General features: G+C 40.3%; 1 protein-coding gene across 1 annotated transcript in view; it reads right to left on the bottom strand.

The window, feature by feature from the left end:
* LOC132817331 (low-density lipoprotein receptor-related protein 1-like) overlaps nt 1-25,615 on the bottom strand; it is a 1,680,787-nt gene that overhangs the window by 895,105 nt on the left and 760,067 nt on the right. Inside the window, exon 15 of the mRNA XM_060827740.1 lies at nt 24,107-24,305. Within this exon, the coding sequence (XP_060683723.1) occupies nt 24,107-24,305 (199 nt within the window). The remainder of the gene's footprint in view (nt 1-24,106; nt 24,306-25,615) is intronic.

Raw genomic sequence — 25,615 nt, 5'->3', positions numbered from 1 at the left:
AAATAAGTATTTTTTGACAGTGTTCACTGTAGAAAATGAAAATGTTGGTGAGGAAGATACAGAGATACATGCATCTAGACTAGAAGAGATTGAGGTTCACAAGGAAGAGGTATTAGAAATACTGCAGAGTGTGAAAATAGACAAGTCACCTGGGCTGGATGAGATCTATCTTAGGATCCTCTGGGAAGCAAGGGAAGAGATTGCTGAGCCTTTGGCATTGATCTTCAAATCATCATTTTCTACAGGAATAGCGCCTGAGGACTGGAGGATAGCAAATATGGTTCCTTTGTTCAAAAAGGGTTGTAGAGACAACCCTGGTAATTACAGACCAGTGAGTCTCACTTCAGTTGTTGGTAAAGTGTTGGAAAGGGTTATAAGAGATAGGATTTATAACCATCCAGAAAAGGATAATCTGATCAGGGGCAGTCAGCACGGTTTTGTGAAGGGTAGGTCGTGCCTTACGAATCTGATTGAGTTTTTTGACAAAGTGACCAAACAGGTAGATGAGAGTAAACCGGTTCATGTGGTGTATATGGATTTCGATAAGGTTCCCCACAGTAGGCTATTATACAAAATGCGGAGGAATGGGATTGTGGGAGACATAGCAGTTTGGATCTTTAATTGGCTTGCTGAAAGAAAACAGAGGATTGTAGTTGATGGGACATGTTCATCTTGGTGTCCGGTTGCTAGCGGCGTACTGCAAGGGTCAGTGTTGGGTCCACTGCTGTTTGTCATTTTTATAAATGACCTGGATGAAGGCTTAAAAGGGTGGGTTAGTAAATTTGCGGATGACACTAAGGTTGGTAAGTTGTGGATAGTGACGGAGGATGTAGTAGATTGCAAAGAGACATAGACAGGATGCAGAGCTGGGCTGAGAGGTGGTAAATGGAGTTTAATGTGGACAAGTGTGAGGTGATACACTTTGGTTGGAGTAATCGGAATGCAAAGTACTGGGCTAATGGTAGGATCCTTGGGAGTGCAGATGAGCAGAGAGATCTTGGTGTCCATGTACACAGATCCCTGAAAGTTGTCACCCAGATTGACAGGGTTGTTAAGAAGGCATACAGTGTTTTGGCCTTTATTAATAGAGGGATTGAGTTCCCAAACCAGGAGGTTATGCTGCAGCTGTACAAAGCTCTAGTACGGCCACACTTGGAGTATTGTGTACAGTTCTGGTCACCGCATTATAAGAAGGATTTGGAAGCTTTGGAAAGGGTGCAGAGGAGATTTACTAGGATGTTGCCTGGCATAGAAGGAATGTCCAATGAGGAAAGGCTGAGGGCCTTGAGGCTGTTCTTGTTAGAGAGAAGAAGGTTGAGAGGTGACTTAATAGAGACATACATGATAATCAGAGGGTTAGATAGAGTGGACAAGGAGAGCCTTTTTCCAAGTATGGGGACGGCAAACACGAGGGGACACAACGTTAAAGTGAGGGGAGATAGGTATAAGACAGATGTCAGAAGTAGTTTCTTTACTCAGAGAGTAGTAAGGGTATGGAATGCTTTGCCTGCATCGGTATTAGATTCGCCAAGTTTAAGTGCATTTAAGTTGTCATTGGACAGGCAAATGGACGTACATGGAATAATGTAGGTGGGATGGGCTTCAGATTAGTATGACAGGGCGGCGCTACATCAAGGGCCGAAGGGCCTGTACTGCGCTGTAATGTTCTATGTTCTATAATTATAGAACTAGAATCCCTACTGTGCGAAAACAGGCCCTTTGGCCCAAAAAGCCCATACTGACACTCCGAAAGAGTATTCCACTCAGGCCCATTCCCCTATATTTACACTTAATTGATACATCCCTGAACACGATGGACAATTTAGCATGGCCAATTCACATCTTTGGACTGTGTGAGGAAACTCATGCAGACATGAGGAGAAGGTGCAAACTCCACACAGTCAGTCCCCCAAGGCTGGAATCAACCCAGATCTCTGGTGCTGTGAGGCAGCAGTGCTAACCACTGTGCCACCCTTGTATTGACAGAATTGGCAGGCAGCCCTTCTTTCTATCAGAGCTTATTTCTTTTCCATACTTCTTGCTGATAGACCCATTAGCTCGGAGAACATACCCACAACAACTGCAAAAGGCACCCAAGCTACAACTCTTTCCACAAACCTTGAAGCCCATTAGCTTTACACTTGTGAATCTAAGAACAGCAAGTGGAGATGAGAACCAGCTTGTGATTGGAGGAGCAGTTGGGAAGTGAAGTGACTGTGGTGATTGTGTCACTGGGGCTGCTGCTGGCTGAGTCCAGGCCTTGGTGTGGATGAGGTTGATGTCACTTGAGCCTGAGCCATGGAGGGAGTGCAGCACAGGACTGGGAGTGTACCAGTGCCTGGGTCCAAGCTTTAGGGATTGCTATCAGTTGAAAATATGTCTCAGTGCACAAGGGAGCATGCTAAGCCTGAGTCGGGATGGGGTTGTTAATGTGTGAGAGCAGGCCTTTGTTGGGTGGCAGAGTGGCTAAAGGAGGTGGGGTTGCTGTTGCCTGTACCTGCAAGTGGGCAAGGGAGCTAAAAGGCCAGCAAGGAAGGGCAGAGTCGGCAAAGGAAATAGTTGCAAGCAAGCAAAGGAGAAGTGTCTTTAAAATGTGTGAGCTACAGAGATGGTGGAATCTGCAAGTGGAATAAACTGGGAGAACGAGGCTGCAAAGTTTCAAATCTGTTAACAAAAGAATATTCTGTCAAGTTAAAGCCAAGAAAGCCTAAATTACTGAAGAGTTCCTTAAAATTCTTTAAAAACAAATGTGAGATCCTTAGTTAGGGCTAAATATGTTCAAGGGCTGATAAACAAAAGGAAATGCAATTGATACTATTGCATGACCACTGTTTCAGTTGTTAAATCTGGGATCAAGATCTGAGATTTAACAAAAAGGACTGTAACTGCTTGGTGAAAAAGTTTCAGTTCTGTACATGAGCAATTGAGATGCACTAACTGTTTCCTCATCAGTTTGCAGACAGTGTATCTTTGAATTATCTCTTTTATGTTTGTAGAAGTTACTGTTAGTTTGCAAAAACCTTTTGCTAATCTTTTCCTGATATCTTGTTATTTTGATTGTGGTTGCCAGGAAATTAATACTTTCCTTGTCTGGTGCAGATTTAATTTACTTGAAGATTTATAATAATTGAGGGTATTGATGTTTTCTCCTTAAATTGCTCCTGAGAGAGTCCAAATGTCCTGTATGTCAATACAAATACAGTAGGGAGGATTCCTATGTAACTGCATCATATAATTACTAAGTCTGTGTGAATAAAAATAAGGAGTTCCTGAAAACTAAACGGTAGTTCCCAAAAATCAAAAAGCAATCGTCAAAAATCTCAAGAGTCAACAAACAAAACAAAAATAAACTCTGGCTCTTTCAGGGTTGTGGGTATGGAATAGTGAGATTCTTGCATTTCATAGAATTGTAGAGTTATACAGCACAGAAACAGATCTTTCGGTTCAACCAGTCCATTCTCAACCCACCTGCCTGCGCTTAACCCATATCACTCCAAGCATTTCTTATTCATATACTCACCCAAATGTCTTTTAAATGTTGCAACTCTACCCCTATCCACCACTTTCCCGGGCAGCTGACTCCACACACGAACCATTCTCAGTGTAAAAACATTGCCCCTCATGTCTATTTTAAATCCTTCTCTTCTCACCTTTAAAACAGAGCCCCTAATCTTGAAATCCCCCATGCTAGGGAAATTCACCTTATCGATATCCCTCATGATTTTATAAATCTCCATCAGGTCACTGCCCAACCTCCTACGCACCAGTGAAAAAAGTCCCTTAACCAGCCTTTCCTTATCACTCAAACACCTTCTTTCCTGGAATCCTGGTAAAGCTTTTCTGCATCCTCTCCAGCTTAATAAGAGCCTTCCACAACAGGGCGACCAGAACTGGATACAGTACTTCAGAAGAGGCCTCACCAATATCCTTTACAAACGCAACATGACATCCCAATTCCTCTACAGTGTGAGATAAATTGTAAGTCTCAGTAAGCAGTGTGAGCAGGTAAATATGTGGAGGAGACATTCTGTGAAGTTAGACGTAGACATTCAATACTTAGTTCTCCTCAAGGTTTTCAAACTTCCAAAGTCTACCTGAAGTAAACAAATGGTGTAGCAGCTATCTTTGTTATTTTCAGTTGCACATGATTGAGAAAGCAACAGTGTTATTTCAGCAGTGTCATCAGCATCAATGATGAGCATACATAAGCTGGGTGAATAGTAAAATTGACCAAAACAAAATGAGGAAACTCTTATTTTAAGGCTTACATGAGTGGCTGATGACCCTAAATTGTAACTTACCTCAATTTTCTTGAGCACAATAATGCAAAATTATGGTTTAAATGCAAAAGCTAGCAAAGGTATTCAGGAAGAAAATGCTTTTTCACACTTTCATGGTCATAGATTTTTTTTCCCCAAGATCAGCAACAAAATAATGTTCGAGACTTCACTGCCTCTCTATCAGACCCTAACTACAAGCAGAAGTGAATGCAATGAAGAAAAAAAACTGCATTAAAAAGCTTTCATTGTTGCTGTAGGCATTTATTGATTCATGTAATAATTTTATTCCACCCCACAAGAACACATCAATTCTGAAATTCCATAAATTACATATAAAGTGTTTGTAGTGGCCTCTCCGATCTAAAATTGTGGATTAAAAGAAAATAATCACTAGACATTCATAATCAAGTATAAGCTATTAAATTTTATATTCTTTGTCTATGCAAGTGTATGACTTAGAATTCACTTCAGGTATCACTGAGATTAGCTGATACCAATATTAAGGCTAAGGTTGCTCTTTACTGTAAGAAAATGAGGACTGCAGATGTAGAGGATTAGAATTAATGTTTTGGGAAAAAGCCCTTCATCAGGAGTGATGGCCTCATGCCTGATGAAGGGCTTTTGCCCAAAACGTCAACTCTCCTGATCCTCAGATGTTGCCTGACTTGCTGTGCTTTTCCAGCACCACACTCTCTGCTCTTTACTATCGTTAGTTGTGTTGCTCTAGTCATGTATTCTAGTGGATTTAAAGCAAGTAGTGACAAGATTGCTTAGTCAATACATTGCCGATAGCAGGAAGAGCAGCTTTACCCATTTATTCTTTTTAAGTACAGGCTTTTAGTCTGATGGCACATGCTATTATCTAAAATGAGTACCCAATAAAAAAAAAACTGGCTTTGGAAAGATCAGTATTTCCTCAGGATCTCATCAAGTCGCCAGGAAGTATCACTCACACAGTTCTTAGCATATTGTAACGTTCTTGGAAGAGTAGTAATTATGCTGATGTTAATGAATGAAGAAACCATCTTGTGCAAACACAGATCTTATAAACAGTACCTAGTAGAATAAGGAATTATTTTGATTATAGAATATCAAACTGAAATGTTAATGCTGACCACAGGATACAGAGAGGAGAATGCCACTGACTGAGATGCATGCTGAGCGTGTTATTAGGAATTTGTTCCCATGGTGAGTCCTGGCATTTCTGTCTCAAGTTTAATTTTAGACTCAGAGTCAGGCTCTTATGTTAAGCTTCCGAACAGTAAAGATCTGTAAGTATTCTAGTTCAGCAGGGAGATAGTGAGGACTGTGGATGCTGGAGATCACAATCAATAAAGTGTGGCAATGGAAAGGGCACAGCAGGTCAGGCAGCATCTGAGGAGCAAGAGAGTCGACGTTTCGGGCATCATCTGAAGAAGACTAATGCCCGAAACATCGACTCTTCTTCCTCAGATGCTGCCTGACCTTCTGCGCCTTTTCCAATGCCACACTTTACCAACTCCTAGTTAAACAGGGAGTTACCTGAGAATGATACTTATTTGTCAATCAACTCAAAGCTATTGTTTACAGGTGAAAAATAGAATACTGCAGATGCTGGAAATCTGAAATAAAAATAAAAAATGCTGGACAAAAATGAAAACAGAAAAAGCTTGGGAGAAATAAACCCTCAGCAGGCTAGGCAGCATCTATTATGGTCAAGATGGCAGCATAGTAGGACACTCTAACCGGAACTCTTATTTTTGTTTATTTCTTGTTTCCTTCTCTTTTTTCTCCAGTCCTTACCTCATTTTTGGTATTTTACCCTCTTGGTGCTTGCCTTCTTCTGGCCTGATCTCTTGGCGGCTTTTTGTGGGTCCCAGCCTGGTCTGTCAGTGGCTTGGGCTGGGTCCCAGCCTGGTCTCTCAGTGACTCATGTTGGGTCCCGGCCAGGTGTCTCGATAGCTCGTGATAGGTCCTGGCCTCGTCTCTCGTGGCTCGTGCTGAATTCCAGCCTGGTCTCTTGGTGAGTCATGACGGATCCAGGCCTGATCTCTTGATAGCTTGCGGTGAATCCTGGCCTGATCCCTTGATGGCTCGTGACGGGTCCCAGCCTAGTCTGTCATTGGCTCATGGTGGGTTCCAGCCTGGTCTCTCAGTGGTATGTCAGCCTATCTCTCAACAGCTCATGGCAGAGTCATGGCTTGGCATGCAAGTGAACCCATGCATGTTCACATGTTATTGAATAGCAAAACAGTCTTGAGGAACCAAATAGCCTACGCTTATTCTCAATTCTTGTGTTCTCTCTCCACAGCTGCTGACTCACTGAATTCGTTGCTCTTAATTCAAGTTTCTAGCTTCCACATTATTTAGCTTCTGGACCAGTTATTTCCTTTGTTTATTTTTTTTTGAGGAAGGAATGCTAGCCAGAAAAATGGGACAATATTTGCCTGCACTTTAGTAACATGATGAACTGTCTGCATCCACAATAACAAATAAATGTGCATTCAGCTTGATGGTTTATTTGAAGGAAAGAACTTTTAACAGTCCAGAGCTCTCTCTGTACTGTACACTGAAACTCCAGCCTTGTGAAAGTCCTCAAAACCTGCCAAGAAATGCTATTTTCTGACCCAGAGGTGAGAGTTCAATTATGTTAATGTGAATGAAACCGATGGAATTAACAGAGATTAGTTTGTCAAATGGACAACAATCATCAAAGCTGCCCAAGCATGGCTATCCTCAGTAACATCTTCTTACGAAAATACAATCCTTTATAATTGGTTGTGAGTGTCTACTAATAGAATTGCTGTAATTAATGATAGCGATTAAATAAAGTATGCAATGAGATAATTGTAAAGCATGCACTGCTAAAGTACAATTACTATGAATTTCAGTGAAAGCAGTCATCAAAGAAGATAATGTGCTAAATGAAAAAAGCTTTTTTTTTTGGAAATCATTTGCAATATTTTGGCAAGGAGGAAAAATTGAAATGTTAAGTGCTTTTGGTTCAATGTGGCATAATTTACCACATCAGGGTGTATGTGAGCTCAAAAATGAAAATGAAAATGCCAAAAAAAAAGAAAATTAACTCTTCTGTGGAGATTATCAATATCACAGAGACCTTTCACCAAAATTATTGTGAATTATGTTTCTTATGTGGACTTGTGGTCATCATCTATTAATGGCAAATTTGCTTTTGATTCTACTTTAAGTAGAATGTATTAGGCTAAAAATTTGCTGACTACAAATTTTTGGGGAAGGGCATTGTGACTTTGACATTTTGGTGTGGTTCCCTTGGGGAAATACATAAATCTAGTTCTTCCACCTCATATGATTGCAATGAGTGATCAAGCATCTGCCACACTGCTTTCTGTCTGTGTTACAAAGGGGGCTGAGCTGCATGAGTTAATAGCACATTGTGCAGACAGCCTGCTCTCCTTCAAGGAGTTCTATCACTCTTAAACGGAAGCAATACTAAATAATATTAATTTCAGTTTCAGCACTTTGATCACTGAGTTTCAGAATGTAAACAAAAGTTGGCAACACTGCAGTGCATCCTTAAAAGTTGAGAGCTCCATGGTTAACATGTTGATAGATGCAGTTAATTTGTGACAGTATGCCAGGAAAGAAGGATTGGCTGACCAAGATAGCTGAAAAGGAACAGGCAGATACAAAACAATTCTCCCATATGCATCCTGTTGTCCAGTCAATATTCAGTTCTGAGAGATGATGCAGCTGAGGATTGTAGGCACAACTGTGTCCTTGAACCATAGGTAGCCTAGCTGCACAGGGGTGGAGAGGAATAAGAGGAAGACTGAAAAAGCCATTGTGATCAATGATTTGTTAGTTAGGCATTTCTGTGTTTGCTGATATGAATCCTAAATAGTGAATTTCTCAACAGGGATTGCTTAACTCCTTGGGTTTGTCTGTTTAAAACAGTAAAGCACATTACAAGTTATGAAGCAGACATAACAGCAAACCGACAGATTTCTAAATATGCAAATGCAAATCCACATTAAGCTAACTGTCAAACAGACTTGCAACATTAAACTCGCATGACATCTGAAGTTCTTAAAGGTGAGGTATTTTAAAAACAACGTGCGTACAGAACAGTCTGAATGAATGTAGATTAATTAAGGAGAGTGACCATAGCTTCCTTGATGGAAAATCATGTTCAAATAACATGGAGTTTATTTTTTTGTTGAGTTAACAGAAAGGACTGATGAGGTCAATGCTAGTGATGTAAAGAATATGGACCTCCAGAAAGCTTTTGATTTCATGTCACACAACAGGCTTGTGAATAAAGTTAGAACTCATGTCATATCAATCACAGTAGCAACATGGTAAAATAAAAATTATCTGCATAACAGTAAATAGAGAATAATGGCTCATGGATGATTTTTGGCTAGGGTTGCATTTGTAATGGAATTCCTCAGGGATGCTTGATTTTCTTGATATGGATTAATTATCTAGACCGACCTTGGTCTACATCACATTATTTCAAAATTTGTGATGATATAAAATTTGTATGCATTGCAAGTTGTGAGAATGGTTTAGAACTTCAAAAGAATAGAAACAACTTGGTAGAGTGGGTGCAAAACAATGATCAACATGGAGAAGTGAGAGGTAAAATGTTTTAGTAAGATCACCATGGAAAGACAATTGACATAACTGCACAGAGGCCAGTATCCAGTCACCTTTTATTTACCTGTGCACAGTATACAGGCCATGCAGCCAGCCAGCTCAGAGTAGGTCTCCAGGAGTGTGGAGATTCTAAATGTCCTCTTTATGTTGGTCAGTTGGAACTTCCTGATTGTCTCAGGTTAATAACACCAGTCAAGGATCTTGGAGTCAACAAGATCCACATGGTTCCAATCACAACAACAATACAAAATAAAGGATGCAACTTGATATGAGGACAGATGCAGAGGGATCTAGGTGTATATGGGCATAAGTCGTAAAGCACTGTAGGATATGTTGAAAGAACAGTTAATATAGCATGCAATATTCTCAACTGTAATAATAGGGGCACAGAGCCAGAGCAAGGAGATTGTTTTAAGTTTATATAAGAAGCAAATACAGCCTCAGCTAGAATATTGTGTCCAGCTCAGTGCTGAAACATAAGAAGATTGTGAAAGCATTGGAAAAAGTGCGGAAGAAATATTTGAGTGTGCTGAGTTGTTTTCTTGGAGAACAGAATGCTGAAAGGGAACTTTGTTGAAGACTCAAAATCACAAGAGGTCTTGACATTTTAATAAAAAAAGTTCCTGCTCTTGAAGCATTTGAGATAAAGAACTCACAAATTTAAAACAATTCATAAAAGAAGAAAAGTGATTGAAAGAAATGCCTTTTCACATAGCATGCAGATACATGTAAAACACACTGCCTGACAGTGAGATAGAGACAGGTTCAATTGAGGCATTCAAAAGGGAACTAGTTCATAGTTTAAAGATGAGGAATGCCCATTGTTATGGGGAGAAGACAAGAGGCTGGCACTTGGTGTGATGCTTATTTGAAGAGCTGGTGCAGGATGTTGGGTCAAATAGCATCCTCTGCACAATAACAATTTTGTGATACTATATTTTTAAGATCTTTCTGCCCTCGCTAAGCAACTCTCATTGCCAAATCCAAGATCGTACCACAAGTTTCCTCTGAAAGCTCCAGAGTAGCTTAAGAAGTTGTAATGAATCATAGATTCCCTACAGTGTAGAACCAGGCCATTTGACCCATTGAGTTCACACAACCCTTCAGAGAGCACCCCACCCAGACCCACCACCTACCCTATCGCAGTAGCCTTGCATTCCCCATAGCTAATCCACCTAACCTACAATCCCTGGACACTTTGGGCAATTTAACAAAGCCAATCCACCTAACCTGCAAATCTTTGGATTGCGGGACAAAACCAGAGCACTCAGAGAAAACCCACACAGACACAGGGGGAATGTGCAAACTCTATGCACACAGTAGCCTGACGTTGGAATCAAACCCAGGTCCCTAGCACTGTAAGGCAGCACTGTGAGCCACCATGCTGCATAATAACAGATGTTATTCAAAGTGATCTTACCTGTAAGTTGAGTGCTTGCCCCATAGGTAATAATAGAAACACAAGACTCCCATCATAGCTAAATATTCATTCATTGATCAATGTCAAGCAAACCCATCCAATGAATCATCATCCAAATTTGGAAGTTGGATCTCAGCTAGCAGGACTGTGTGACATCATGTTGGTACTAGATCAAAAGGTGCATGTGCGTGTTACCAAAACTTTTCCTGAAATGAGGTGCCATGTAGGTCAGGCCAGAAATGATTGCTAGTGGAACAGCTGTTGTTGTATCACTACGAGGACTACAAATCTAAATTTCACGCAAAGTTTTTTTTAAAAATTACTGTATGTAGGAATTTAATAGTTATTCAGTGTACAAGTTTGCAGGAATAGCATTTTCTTTAAAACCCTATTAATGAAAACAGCATTAGTACTTTGTGAGGTAACTGTGTGTGATGTTTTCATTTTTGTCTTTGTATGTGATGTTATGAAGGGAATTAGAGAACCGTTTTGCCCATAACCATTAATAAATGTCTCTGATTGTTTTGAGGAAATTCTTAAACCAAATCTGACCCGGCAGAAGACATAATCACAGAAAATGCAATTGAAAAGAAAGATGCAAGTTTAAGTCTCATCAGGATAAGTAAAGTTTACATCTGTGAAAGATATTATTTACGTAATCCACTTGAACAGTGAAAACAAACAAAAATACCAAAATTTTCACATGCAGTTGGTTTCTCAAAATTCCTCTCAGATATCAATCAAAGTTTATTTTAAAAAATCACTATTGGGAAGACTTTGATGAGCAATAATTGAAAAGTATAATTTGCGGATGCTGGAAATCTGAAATAAAAACAGAAATGCTTGGGAGATCTCTGTAGGTTCTGGTGCAGTGAGAGAACCAGAGTTATGCAATTCAATTCAGTTCAGTGATCTTTCATCAGAAATGAGTGATGTGCTTTCTGATTGTCAATGTTAATCTGTGTAACATATATTACAAAGAGTCTGGTCCCTTTTGAGACAGCTATCTTGAAGTTTTTTTTTAATAACACTAACTAATTGCACAGTTAAAATAACATAATCACACACACTGTTCTAGTTATGTGCTTCCTAATATTACTATGCATTAAATACAAATAGTTGACTGACTGAACACACTACACTGACTACATGACCAAGAGAGAATGATTGAAGGAGAGATAGCCATCTTTACATTGTTGTGATGCCACATAATTGATTTAAATGTACATGTCTGTTTGATCTGGAATCTATGCTATAATACAACCATAAAAAACATTTAAAATGTAACAGATTTTACATTAGATTACTTTTAGATTAGATTACTTACTTACTTACTTACATATTTACTTACAGTGTGGAAACAGGCCCTTCGGCCAAACAAGTGCACACCAACTCACCGAAGCACAACCCACCCAGACCCATTCCCCTACATTTACCCCTTCACCTAACACTACGGGCAATTTGGAATGGCTAATGCACCTAACCTGCACATTTTTTGATTGCGGGAGGAAACCAGAACACCCAGAGGAAATCCACGCAGACACGGGGAGATTGTGCAAACTCCACACAGTCAGTCACCTGAGGCGGGAATTGAACCCGGGTCTCTGGTGCTGTGAGGCAGCAGTGCTAACCACTGTGAGCAGGTTGTAGTTGAGGCAAGGACAAAAGGAAGACAGGAGAGACAGAATGAGAGAAAAGTTAATTCAAGGGCCAAAAGGAGTGGAAGTGGAGCAAAATAAACAGAAAATGAGAGATTTACGTGTTGCATTTTATACTTTTGACTCCCTTCTCTATTCAACATTCTTCTACTTCCTTCCCAAGATACATAAACAGGAATGTGCTGACAGACTTATCATTTTAGTATGTTCTTCCTCCACTGAACTGATTTCTTTCTCAATTCCCTCCATTTTTTGCCCTTGTTCAGTCGCTGTCCACCTACATCTATGGCTCTTCTGATTCGCTCTGTCAGTTTAATAGTTGCCAATTTCCTTGTCCCGACCAAGTCCTGTTTATTAGATACCCAATCTCTCTACATATCCATCCTCCACCAGGATGATTTGAGGGATTCCTTCTTTTTCTTCCTCAATCTGCAGGTCCAACCAATTGTCACCATCAGACTGCTTGCACTCTGAACAAGTTCTCATTCAACCCCATTCATCACCTCCTTCAAATAAAGAAGTGTTAAGATGGCTTCGGAATTCAATGGATTCATGGCTGATCTGATAATCGCCAACTCTACTTCCCCTCCTTTCCCCTACAACCCTAGATGGCCTTACTGATTTAAAATAAATCTGTCTCAGCCTTGAATATATTTAACAACCCAACCTTGACAGCCCTCAGTGGTAGCAAGGTCTGCAGAAATATTTGAAGTTGACACAGCTTCAGCTCAGGGTTTATAGCCTAGGGGTTGAATCACAGACACTGTGATGAATAAGGAAGGGAAAAAGTTATCTGAATTCTTTGTACCAGGTAACTTAGATACAGTTTTCTAATTTGGTCAAGGACAGGAGAGACAGTGAATAAGATAGACAAGAGAACCCAGAAAGCAAACAAGCTGAAATATCAGCTTCTGAATGATGTTTGAGCTTCTCTGAACCTATTTGGATAGGAGTAGGGTGACAGAACGGATCTGCAAACTGTATGGCACTACAGTACAGGAATAAATATGAGAAGGTGATAGTACAGTGCATGAGGATTGACACTGTTTTCTGCAGTATTGTGCGAGAGTTGAGACAGCTATGTTGCATGCACAGTGCCAGGTTTTTGTACATTTGCTCAGGGCAGGAAAATAAATTATAATCAGAAGGGAAGGGTCCGGTGATCATGATCCATGTAGTTACTAATGACATGTAAGAACTAGGGCAGAGTTTCTTCACAGACAATAAGGAGATAAGGACTAAATTAAAAAAGAACACCTCAAAGGTTATAATTGCAGGATTATTACTTGAGCCACGAACAAGTTTACACTGGGGACATAAAAATAGAGAGAATACACAGCTCCAAGACAAATGGGGAAGAAGTGGGTTCCAATTTTGGACCACTGGCTTACAGGAGAAAATGGTTGTTCTGTTGGGGTGGTCGAACCGTGATGCAAGCTGGGGACAATGTTGTCTTAAACCACATAATTAGGATAGTTAAGAAAGGGTTTTCAATTCAACAGTGAGGACAAAGGGATCAAGTGTTGAAAGAAATTCTGGTCTCCCTCCTGAAAGAAAGATGTTGTGAAACTTGAAAGGGTTCAAGATTTACAAGGATGTTGCCAGGGTTGGGGGGTTTGCGATGAAAGGAGAGGCTGAAACGGTTGGGGCTGTTTTCTCTGGAGCGTCTGACATTATAAATCATGTGGGATATACATAGGGTAAATAGACAAGATCTTTTCACTGGGTTGGGGAGTCCAGAACTAGAGGGCACAGGTTTAGGGTAAGAGGGGAAAGATATACAAGGGACCTAAAGGGCAACTTTTTCATGCAGAGGGTGATGCGTGTTTGGACTGAGCACCCAGAGGAGGTGGTAGAGGCTCGTACAATTATAACATTTAAAAGGCATCTGAATGGGTACATGTTGAGAAAGGGTTTACAGGGATATGGGCCAATTGCTGGCAAATGGGACAAGATTAATTTAGTTTATCTGGTTAGCGTAGATGAGTTGAACCGAAGCGTCTGTTTCAGTGCTGAACATTTCTATGACTCCATGTAGTTTATCGAAGAGTAGAGACGAGGCAAAAAACGAAAATAGAAATATGGGAAATGAGGGTCAGAGAATAGCAGGAAGGGCAAAGAGGAAAAAAAACCTAAGAATGGCAGCAGTGGTTAGCACTGCTGTCTCACAGCACCTGAGACCTGGGTTCAATTCCCGACTCAGGCGACTGACTGTGTGGAGTTTGCAGGTTCTCCCCGTGTCTGCGTGGGTTTCCTCCGGGTGCTCCGGTTTCCTCCCACAGTCCAAAGATGTGTGGATCAGGTGAATTGGCCATGCTAAATTGCCCATAGTGTTAGGTAAGGGGTAAATGTAGGGGTATGGGTGGGTTGCGCTTCGGCGGGTCGGTGTGGACTTGTTGGGCCGAAGGGCCTGTTTCCACACTGTAAGTAATCTAATCTAACAATCAATTAAGGCAGCTATTACAAAGATAAAAAGATAAAATTTTTCAAAAAATACTATAAGTCAATGCTTGCACAATCTGTAACAGAATAAACAAATGGTTAGCATGCATTGAAGCCAATAAATATGATCAGAATGCTAATACAGAGACATGGCTTTAGGATGAAAAGCCTTGATGTAATTTTGAGAGATATTGGACATTCAATAAAAAATAGAAAACTAAATATAGGGAGGGGTAACACTGTCAATAATGCCACTAGCAATAATACTGCTAGGCTACCATTTTTCCATTTTTGGTACAAGGTCGACACTTCCTATTTGCAAATTTTGTTTACTGTTGGCATGAATGTTGATCAGGCTTTTCTGTCAGGAGTCACCTTTGTAAATTGCTGTACTAACATTTTCCATTTGACATTAATATGTCAACTGTCACAGTGTAAAGTAATGGTCTGACCACTTGGTGTCACCAAGTCACCGAAATTCTGAAATGGCTCTTTAAATGTGAAAACTCATGTGCATATTTCAAAAACCATTGTCAATGACATCAGTAGATTTTCAGTAATTATACAAAGTTAACATACAAAGATGGAAGCAAATACATCCTTGGAAGTAATATAAGCAAAGAGGGGGAATTCATGCCAATTTACCCATTCAGATTTGATTGATTTTTAATATATTCAGGTAGAAAAATAAAATATTTAATTAAATGGAATCTTCGATTCACTTAGGTGTTAAAACTGCACCACTTTTTAATTGACTACCATTTGGGAATAAATTCTTTCATCATCGGGTTGGCTTTTTCCTAACATCAAACCAAGGTCATCTATATAATTACAACACAGCCTTATGATTTTCAATTCCCTGTTTAAATTGGCACTCATATGTGCCAAAGGGTTTGATGAGTAATTTTTACCACCGTTGAAGCTGTTAGTCTGACGTTCTGCATCAGTTCCTTTCAATTTTAAGAACTACATTTCCTCAAATAACACAAAGAGTACAGTGTTACATTTCTGAGCCTTTTCCCACTCTCCCTTTTCTATATCAGGGGCCATATTTTAGATTAGTCACACAGCTGAATCAATTCTTCTTGGTTGCCAGAGTATTACTCTGGGTTTGTTGTCACTAAAATATAATGAGACAGGTTGTAACTAAAATGGTAGCCATCGTAGGGGATGGTTCACAATGTAATTGCAACAATTTCCTGCCTGACATGAATGATACTTACCAGGAAACTTGTTTGGACAGCAGTTTAGGGCTGTGTAATGAGCGCATGGCAAAAATGATTCTTCAGAATCAATATTTGAGGCTGAATGATTTCATAAGTGTGGCAATAAAATTTAACTTTTTTTCTATTCACTGATAGGATATGGGCATCGCTAGCTGCCCTTGAGATGGTAATGGTGAGCTACCTTCTTGAACCACTGCAATCTATTTGACGTTTGCCACTAGGAAGGGAGCACCAGGAATTTGATCCAGTAACATTGAAGGAACAGCATATATTTCCCAGTCAGGATGGTGAGTGACTTGGATGGGAACCTGCATTTGTGTTGTTATGTATTTGCTGCCCTTGTCCTTCTATATGGTAGCAGTCATGAGTTTGGAAAGCCTTGGTAAATGTTTGCAGCACATCTTAGACGCACTGCAGTTACTGAGCATTGGTAGTAAGTGACTGAATGTTTGCGGATGTGCTGCCTATCAAGAGGGCAGCTTTCTCCTCAATAGTGTCAAGCTCTTTGATAACATGAGCTGCATTCTTCCGGGCAAATGAGAAGTATTCCATCACACTCTTGGCATGTGCCTTGTAGATCGTGGACAGGTTTTGGAAAGTCAGGAGGTGAGTTACTCACTGCAGGATTCCAAGCCTCTGACCTGCTCTTACATTCAGGGCATTATAGGACCAGTCCAGTTCAATTTCTGTTTAGCTTAAACATGGGCAAATAACATCTGTCAAATAACATTGGTAGCACAGTAATATTGGTGTCACACATGATATGGAGTGTTTTCAGCAAATGAACACCATGTTGACAGCAGTTTTGTGAATAAAACTCTTCCAAAGTTTTGAAATCTCAAAATAATAATGAATCAGAAAAAAAATTTGCAAGCTTCAAAAATAATACTAGTTATTTGATGGCAATTAACCTATGTGATTTGTAGGATTGTACTTGTCATCTTTCTTTCTCCAGTTGACTCACCTTGTCACATTATTCTTCTGAAATATTACTGCATAAATATTATGGTTCTGCTCAGTTGCTGGTGAAGGCAATGGTGCAAGAACGTGTCTAATGAGTCACACTGATGTGGGCTGCTTTACAATTTCTACTTCACATTCTGACAAGGGCTGCTGTTTTGATTACTCATGTACACACCATCTAATAAGATCTTGGTACATACTTATATCAGTAGGGCTTCCCAGAAGAACATAAGAAAACAATAAACAGGAGCATGTGATTGGGAGAGAGTGGGTGGATGTACAACAAGTCAGCATCCTTGAGAATCTTTGGAATCTGAGCTGGGGCTATGTCACAGAGAGGGAAAGAGTCCCTCAACAGTGAATCTTAGGAGGCAGTCACATCCCTTAGATTAATCACATTGAAGTTAGTTCATTGTCAGGTACAAAGAATGTGACTGTGAGTAAAGTCTGGTATTGGGATCCAAAATCTAGCTTTGGAGAAGTCTCAGCCAGTTCCCTTAGCTAATAAGTAAAGAGGAACCTCGATTATCCAAACAACATAGGCGGGGAGTGTTTTATTGGATAATCAAATGTTTGGATAACCGAGGTTCCTCTGTATAAGGTTCTTATTCCTTATGTGAATGAGAGCACATACTGCAAAGACAATAACCAAATAGTGAAAGCACTGAAGTACAAAGTTCAATTCATGTGTGAGGACTTAGGACATATATAAACCTAATAGGGGATAGCTCAGACAAAATACCCTGTTCCCTGCAACAAAAACAGAGTCACCATATGTCTGCTGCCTACTTGGTGCCAAGGCTTATGACATCTCTGCTGGACTGAAGAAGAACTTGGAATGGGTGGAAAAGAATTCAATTATTGTGGTCTATTCTAAAGTAGGTAGGATTATGAAAGAGGAACAGCTTAGCAATTTCAAACAACTTGGGGATAAATTAGAAAGCAGTACTATAACGGTAATAATCTCAGGATTACTGCTCAATAGACAATAGACAATAGATGCAGGAGTAGGCCATTTGACCCTTCATGCCAGCACCACCATTCATTATGATCATGGCTGATCATCCACAATCAGTATCCTGTTCCTGCCTTATCCCCATAACCCTTGATTTCACTATCTTTAAGAGCTCTATCCATCTCTTTCTTCAAAGTTTCCAGAGACTTGACCTCCACTGCCTTATGGGACAGAGCATTCCATACGTCCACCACTCTCTGGGTGAAGAAGTTTCTCTCAACACTGTTCTAAATGGCCTACCCCTTATTTTTAATCTGTGTCCTCCGATTCTGGACTCACCCATCAGCAGAAACATGCTTCCTGACTCCAGAGTGTCCAATCTTTTAATAATCTTATATGTCTCAATCAGATCCCCTATCATCCTTCTAAACTCTTGTGTATACAAGCCCATCGCTCCAATCTTTCAACATATGATAATCCCGCCATTCCGGGAATTGACTTTATGAACCTACACTGCACTGCCTCAATAGCTAGAATGTCCTTCCTCAAATTTGGAGATCAAAACTGCACATAATACTCCAGGTGCAGTCTCACCAGGTCCCTGTTCAGATGCAGAAGGACCTCTTTGCTTCTATACTCAATTCCTCTTGTTATGAAGGCCAGCTTTCTTCACTGCCTGCTGTACCTGCATGCTTGCTTTCATTGACTGATGTACAAGAACACCTAGATCTCATTGTACTTTCCCTTTACCTAACTTGACTCCACTTAGATCCTAATCTGCCTTCCTGTTCTTGCCACCAAAGTGGGTAAATGTGTGTTTCCACACATTTATCCACATTAAACTGCATCTGCCATGCAGCTGCCACTCACCTTGTCTGACCATGTCACCCTGTATTCTCATAACATCCTCCTCATATTTCAACTTGCCACCCAGCTTTGTGTCATCAGCAAATTTGCTAATATTCCTTTTAATGCCTTCATCTATATCATAAATGTATATTGTAAACAGCTGCGGTCCCAGTACCAAACATTGTGGTACCCTACTGGTCACTGCCTGCCATTCCAAAAGGGATCCGTTTATCACTACTCTTTGCTTCCTGTCAGTCAGCCAATTTTCAATCCAAGTCAGTACCTTGCCCCTAATACCATGTGCCCTAATTTTGCTCACTAATCTCCTCTGTGGGACTTTATCAAAGGTTTTCTGAAAGTCCAGTTGCAACATATCCTGTTACTGCTATCCAAATGAGTCGTAATTTCATCTTATACCATTGACTCCAGCATATTTCCTACCACTGATGTCAGGCTAACCAGTTTATAATTCCCTGTTTTCTCTCTCCCTCCCTTCTTGAAAAGTGGGACATCATTAGCCATCCTCTAATCCGCAGGAACTGATCCTGAATCGATAGAACATAGGAAAATGAATACCAATGCATCCACGATTTCTAGAGCCACCTCCTTAAGTAATCTGGGATGCAAACCATCACGTCCCGGGGACTTATCAGTCTTTAGACCTAATAGTCTATCCAACACCATTTCCTGCCTAGTATAAATTTTCTTCAGTTCATCCATTACCCTAGGTCCTTCAGCCACGATTACATCTGGAAGATTGCTTGTGTCTTCCCCAGTGAAGACAGATACAAAGTACCGATTCAACTCTTCTGCCATTTCCTTGTTCCCCAGAATAAATTCACCTATTTCTGTCTTCAAGGGCCCAATTTTAGTCTTAACCATTTCTTTTCTTTTTCCATACCTAACAAAGCTTTTTACTATCATCCTTTATATTTTTGGCCAATTTGCCTTTGTACCTCATTTTTACTCTGCATATTGCCATTTTAGTTATCCTCTGTTGCTCTTCAAAAGTTTCCCAGTCCTCCATCTTCCTGCTCATCTTTGCTTTGTTATACTTCTCTTTTATCTTTATACACTCATTAACTTCCCTAATCAGCCACAGTCACCCCTAACTCCCCTTAGGATCTTTCTTCCTCTTTGGAATGAAGTGATCCTGCACCTTCTGCATTATACCCAGAAATACCTGCCATTGTTGTTCCACTGCCATCCCTGCTAGGTTATTGAACCATTGAACTTTGGCCAGTTCCTCCCACATAACTCCATAGTTCCCTTTGTTCAACTGCAGTACTAACATTTCCAATTCTCCCTTCTCCCTCTCAAATTGCAGATTAAAACTTATCATATTATGGTCGCTACCTCCTAATGGCTTCTTTACCTTGAGGTCCCTGATCAAATCTGGTTCGTTGCACAACGCCAGATCCAGAATTGCCTTCTCCCCGGTAGGAGAAAGTGAGGACTGCAGATACTGAGACCAGAGTTGAAAAATGTGATGCTGGAAAAACACAGCAGGCCAGGCAGCATTCGAGGAGCAGGAGAATCGATATTTCAGGCATAAGCCATTCTTTAGGAAGCCCTTCTCCCTGGTAGGCTCCAGTACAAGCTGTTCTAAGAATCCATCTCGGAGGCACTCGTTTCTTAGGGTCCAGTACCATCCTGATTTTCCCAGTCTACCTGCATGTTGAAATCCCCCATAACAACTGTAGTAATACCTTTGCGACAGGGCAATTTCAATTTCTTATTCAACTTACACCCTACATCCAGACTACTGTTTGGGGGCCTGTAGATAACTCCCATTAGGGTCCTTCTACCCTTAGAATTTCTCAGCTTTATCTATACTGACTCTACATCTCCTGATTCTATGCCACCCCCACCCCCACCCCCTCGCAAGGGACTGAATATCATTCCTCACCAACAGGGCTGCCCCACCTCTTCTGCCTGTCGGTTTGTCCTTTCGATAGCCCCACCACTAAATCAAAGCCACCTGCCAACTGGAGGAAGAACGCCTCATCTTTCACCTTGGGACCCTACAATTACAGGGTATTAACATTGACTTCACCAGTTTCCAAATCTCCCCTCCCCCCAATTCATCCCAGATACAACCCTTCAACTCAGCACTGCCCTCTTGATCTGTCCTAACTGTTCATCTTCCTTCCCAACCATCCACTCCACCTTGCCCTCACAGACCTGTCACAATCAAGTGCAGTCACCTATTCTTCCTGAGCTGAAAATGTGTTGCTGGTTAAAGCACAGCAGGTCAGGCAGCATCCAAGGAACAGGAAATTTGACGTTTCAGGCAAAAGCCCTTCATCAGGAATGCCTGAAACATTGACTCTCCTGCTCCTCGGATGCTGCTGCCTGACTTGCTGTGCTTTCTGTAGTACCACACGTTTTGACTCTGGAAGTAAGAGTCTATTGATGACCATGAATCAATTGTTCATTGTTGGGAAAAATAAACTTCCCTAATGTTCTTTAGGGAAAGAAACAGCTATCCTTACCTGGGCTGGTCTACATGTGACTCCAAATCCAATTCAAAGTGGTAGACTCGTAACTGCCATCTGAGCAATTAGGTACAGACAATAAATGCTGCCTGGCTAACAACACCCTCTTGCTGTGAAAGAATTTTTTTTAAGAAGAGAAACAAAAGTTTAAAAGAAAAGACACCACAATCAGATCTACCATGATCTTATCGATTGTTGGAGCAGGCTTAATGTGACCAATTAGCTTCATTCGGCACCTAATTGCTATGTTCAGTTGTACTTCATATTTTGAGTTACCTCATGCTTCCATTTTATGGACATTCGCAGAACAGTTTATTCCTCCACATCTCCCACTTCCAGTCCTCCACTGTCAGGTCTTGTTTGTGAGTGGGCTGAGCTGTCAACAAATTATTCAGTCATCCAATCTGGGCTCTTGACTCATGATTCTGCGCTCAGTTTTTGGGATTAATTGGCATCCAACAGAGACAGCATTTCAATTGATTTCCTATCCATGTTGCACTTCAGTCAGTTATTCTTCCATGATGGGCTTCAGAGCCGAATCTTATTTTTACACAATAGCTTAATACACACAAACAGGCAAAGCTTTGCTCAAACACAGGCACACATTTAATGATCTCTTCCCAGGAGAGATCATGCGCTGGTAATTCAGAAAGAGAAGGTTGGTTTGATCTTTTTTTTCTTCATATTCATTGGGCAATAAAACAAGCTGAGGACACCCCCCCACCCTGGCAAATTGCCATCAGACCGAGCAAAGACTCAAAGTCAAGGTCCTTCCTAGATAATCTGTTAACAGCTCAGTGTATTCACAAACAGGCCCTGCTAGGAAATATTGATTACAACTCATTGAAATATGCTTCAGACCAAGTCATGACATCAGGCCAAGATACAAACATTGGCCAAACATCACCATCGGTATAATGACTTTTAGAACCACTGCTATTGTGGGCGGCACGGTGGCACAGTGGTTAGCACTGCTGCCTCACAGCGCCTGTAGACCCGGGTTCAATTCCCGACTCAGGCGACTGACTGTGTGGAGTTTGCACGTTCTCCCCGTGTCTGCGTGGGTTTCCTCTGGGTGCTCCGGTTTCCTCCCACAGTCCAAAGATGTGCGGGTCAGGTGAATTGGCCAAGCTAAATTGCCCGTAGTGTTAGGTAAGGGGTAAATGTAGGGGTATGGGTGGGTTGCGCTTCGGCGGGTCGGTGTGGACTTGTTGGGCCGAAGGGCCTGTTTCCACACTGTAAGTCTAAGTCTAATCTATTGCCACAAAAGCCTTCTGCAATCACTCACAGCAACCACCAAATAGTACCACCACTCTGTCTTCCTTGGATTACTGCATTACTCAACATGTACACTTATTTAATGTGATTACTGCAATCTTCCCAGCCACTGCCTCACCTTTCAACACCATGAGATTGCAGCTATAATTTGTAATAATATTCACGTGTTGTCTAAAAGTTATGCAAATGGAGCACATGGATTCTGTTACAAGCACATAAAATGCAGGAGAAGCTCAGCAAATCTGCCAGTATCTGTTGCAGTTTGAGTTTGCTATGGCTCTTCTCCAGAAAATGGATTGAAAATCTCTGGTGGCTTTACTTACAACTAAATCTATGTTTACAGTAGAGTAATCTCCAAACATAGGCTCTGTATAGACAGCCTGTAGCCATGTGACAATATCTGAGTAGTTACTCCTTTGCACAGATCCCTTTAAGAGGTACCGCTGTAAATGTAACAAAAATACACCATGCTCTCCGGTAATGCTGTGGAGAACAATTTAGAAAGATCACGATCAGCTGTTTAATATAAGATAATTATGTTTTTAAATCTAGAAACTTTACAGCCCTTACTCACAAATCACAGGAGATGTTAATTTTAATAAGAAAGCATATTTTTTTCAACTAATTCATATGAGTTGACATGTTTGGTGTTACCCTTTTTTTACAAACTGAGCTAAGCCCTCAAAAACTCACTTCTTTGGTCTTCAATCCTGCTTTTAGGCACTACACTTGCTTGCTGAAGGATGAGACTTTATCTGTCCTATTATTTTCCTCCCTGCGAGGGACAGAGTGAGTGAATTTGGTCTATAGCAACTGTATAAAATTGGCTTGTATCAAAATGACAGAGTTTATTCACCACACCCAATCTTCTTGACACAGCAGCTCCAAGAACAGTAGTTCAATCTCTTCCTGCAGGCCTGTTTTCAACTCTCCCTGCCATTTTTACTTGGTTTTAAATTAAATATCTTGACAATACTTTGTCAGCCAATTGAAAATAAGAACTGGCGTGGTAAAATATCAGCTGCTGTTTTGTTCTGAGCACAGTTTGCATTCTGGCAAGGATCAGATCGACATCCCTCCTCCAATCAGATTCTCCGATTATCTAATTTTTGTTCTCTGTAGTAGGTGCAAACAAACATAGACATTTTGATCCTCCAAAAAAAGCAAGATGTACGTGATAAGCATTCAGACAACAGATAAAAATAAAATTGTTGAAGCAGAACGACATAATGCATACATAAGTAACCTCTACAGAGGAGGAACAGTGAGAATAGTTGTCCTAAGCAAAAAGAAATCCATCCAGTGAAACAATTATGAAAGAAAGAGTATTTTCAAACCCTTATCATTTGCATATATAGTTTGCAGTTAATCATATTTTTAATATAATACAATGTTTTGTCTATAATTGATCTTTGCCCAACTAAAGGAGCAGGATTTAAACATGAACTCGGAAGTTTTGTTGATTTCCAGGAAGGGGTTACTCTGTATATTACAGACACACGATAGTGCCATTTTCCATTTGGAATGATTTTTTAGAAGCTCATGTGAGTGAGACAAGTCAAAAATGAAAATAAAAGGCACTTGCAGTTTGTGTTTGCACAAAAAATATGTTGCTGTTCATTCATAAATGCTCAGACACTCCTGCAAGGTGTCACATTTTTCACAGTAAACCCCATGAGAGATTTCTTACTGTGTCTTCTGTTATTTTGCATTTTAACAGGATTTTTAAATCATGATGGATTAATGTTTCTTTGATTATTTTGTTCAGCTATCTCCACTAAAGTTCTTGTAACGAGAAATAATTAAAAGCTAGATTTACAAAATAACATCTATCTTGTCCTCATATACCTATTAATTTAAGAATTGTCCAATTAAATGAAATAATTAGCTTGTTTTAGCATCCTACATGTACAGTACCTTGTAGTTGTTGTTGCTGCTGAGCATCATAGATTCTCAGTCCAAATAATGGCGGCCTTTCTTTTCGAAGCAGTGAAACATTCTTTGATATTAAATCCAATTGAAAAATTGTTCCATTTGTGTATTCAGTCCAGAAAATAAATTTTCCATAATGTGACAATCCAAAGGGGTGATTCAATTCTTTCCCACCATATACTATCTGTAATATGTGTAAAACATAAAAACAAATAACATTAAAAGCGAATAGAACTAGATAGAAAAAAAGAAAACAAAGTCAGGGATGCATACATCATTGATACTTACAAAAATCAGTGGATAAATTATTTTAAGTACATTTTGCAAAATTGATTTTTGCTGTGCATAATGTTTTGTCTGAAATATGTATGGTGATATGATAGTATGATATAATCCAGTATTGATTGTAATATTTTCTTCAACACTTAGGAGATGTCAGAGGTAGGTTCTTTACACAGAGAGTGGAATGCACTGCCAGCAGTGGTAGTAGAGTCAGATACATTAGGGACATTCAACGACTCTTGGATAGGCACACGGATGATATTAAAATGTAGCATATGTAGGTTTATTTGACCTTAGAGTAGTATAAAAGATCGGCAAAACATCGTGGGCCGAAGGACCTGACTTGTGCTGTACTGTTCTGTATTCCACGTTCTACATATGTGACATATTTAGGACAGAAATTAGGCTGCATAACAGTCTGTGCAGTGCAGAGGGGGACTGTTAACTAGAGTGCAGTGGTCAGTCTGTGTGTTTGTAATGCTGAACTTGAGGCATCCCTGATATTTGGCTCAGGGCATCATTTCCATCAGATAAAAAACTGTGGAGAATAAGGGCAGCTCATGAATGAAGTCCCTTTGAAGGTTGGGCCTCATCTACTGTTATAGAAAAGTAGGTGCTAGGCAAGTGATTTAAGGTGTGGCGGTGGGAGCAATGACCAGTGGCTAGGATAGGTGAAAGCATCAGTGATGGGTGAGGGGCAAACAGTGATTGAGGGCGTGGGAGTAAGGGATAGCTGTGGTTAGCATTTTAAATGGGAAAGTTATTAAAGACACTGCTACTATAGTTCATAAATTATACATTATTGATGGCATCTTACAAGATAGTCCCTTTCAGACCTACATGTCCATCACAAAATTAGGCCTGGCTTTCCTGAGTAATATCCACTGGGAACAGTGCAAGCTAATCTGTTGGCTTGGTTAGCTCAGTTGGCTGGATGGCTGATTAGTGATACAAAACAGCATGATTTCAACTCCTGCACCTGCTGAGATCAATATTGCACCTCACTTGAAACAAGGTGGCTCTCTAGATAAACACACCATCAATGGTCACGACTTAATGAGGAAAGTGGATTGTAGTGATTTTCATTTATAGATTGGAGTTAACCCAAGGGAAGGAAATAATGACTGTTTCACTTTATGCTCTGTACACTGTGTTTTTGAGTATTACTAATGTGTTTGATGGTACACTTCCAGCTTGTAATGAATTACTGCC

This window comes from Hemiscyllium ocellatum, chromosome 7, assembly GCF_020745735.1.
Source record: "Hemiscyllium ocellatum isolate sHemOce1 chromosome 7, sHemOce1.pat.X.cur, whole genome shotgun sequence".
NCBI classification, from domain to species: Eukaryota; Metazoa; Chordata; class Chondrichthyes; order Orectolobiformes; family Hemiscylliidae; genus Hemiscyllium; species Hemiscyllium ocellatum.
This window is presented reverse-complemented; position numbering and strand designations above follow the sequence as displayed.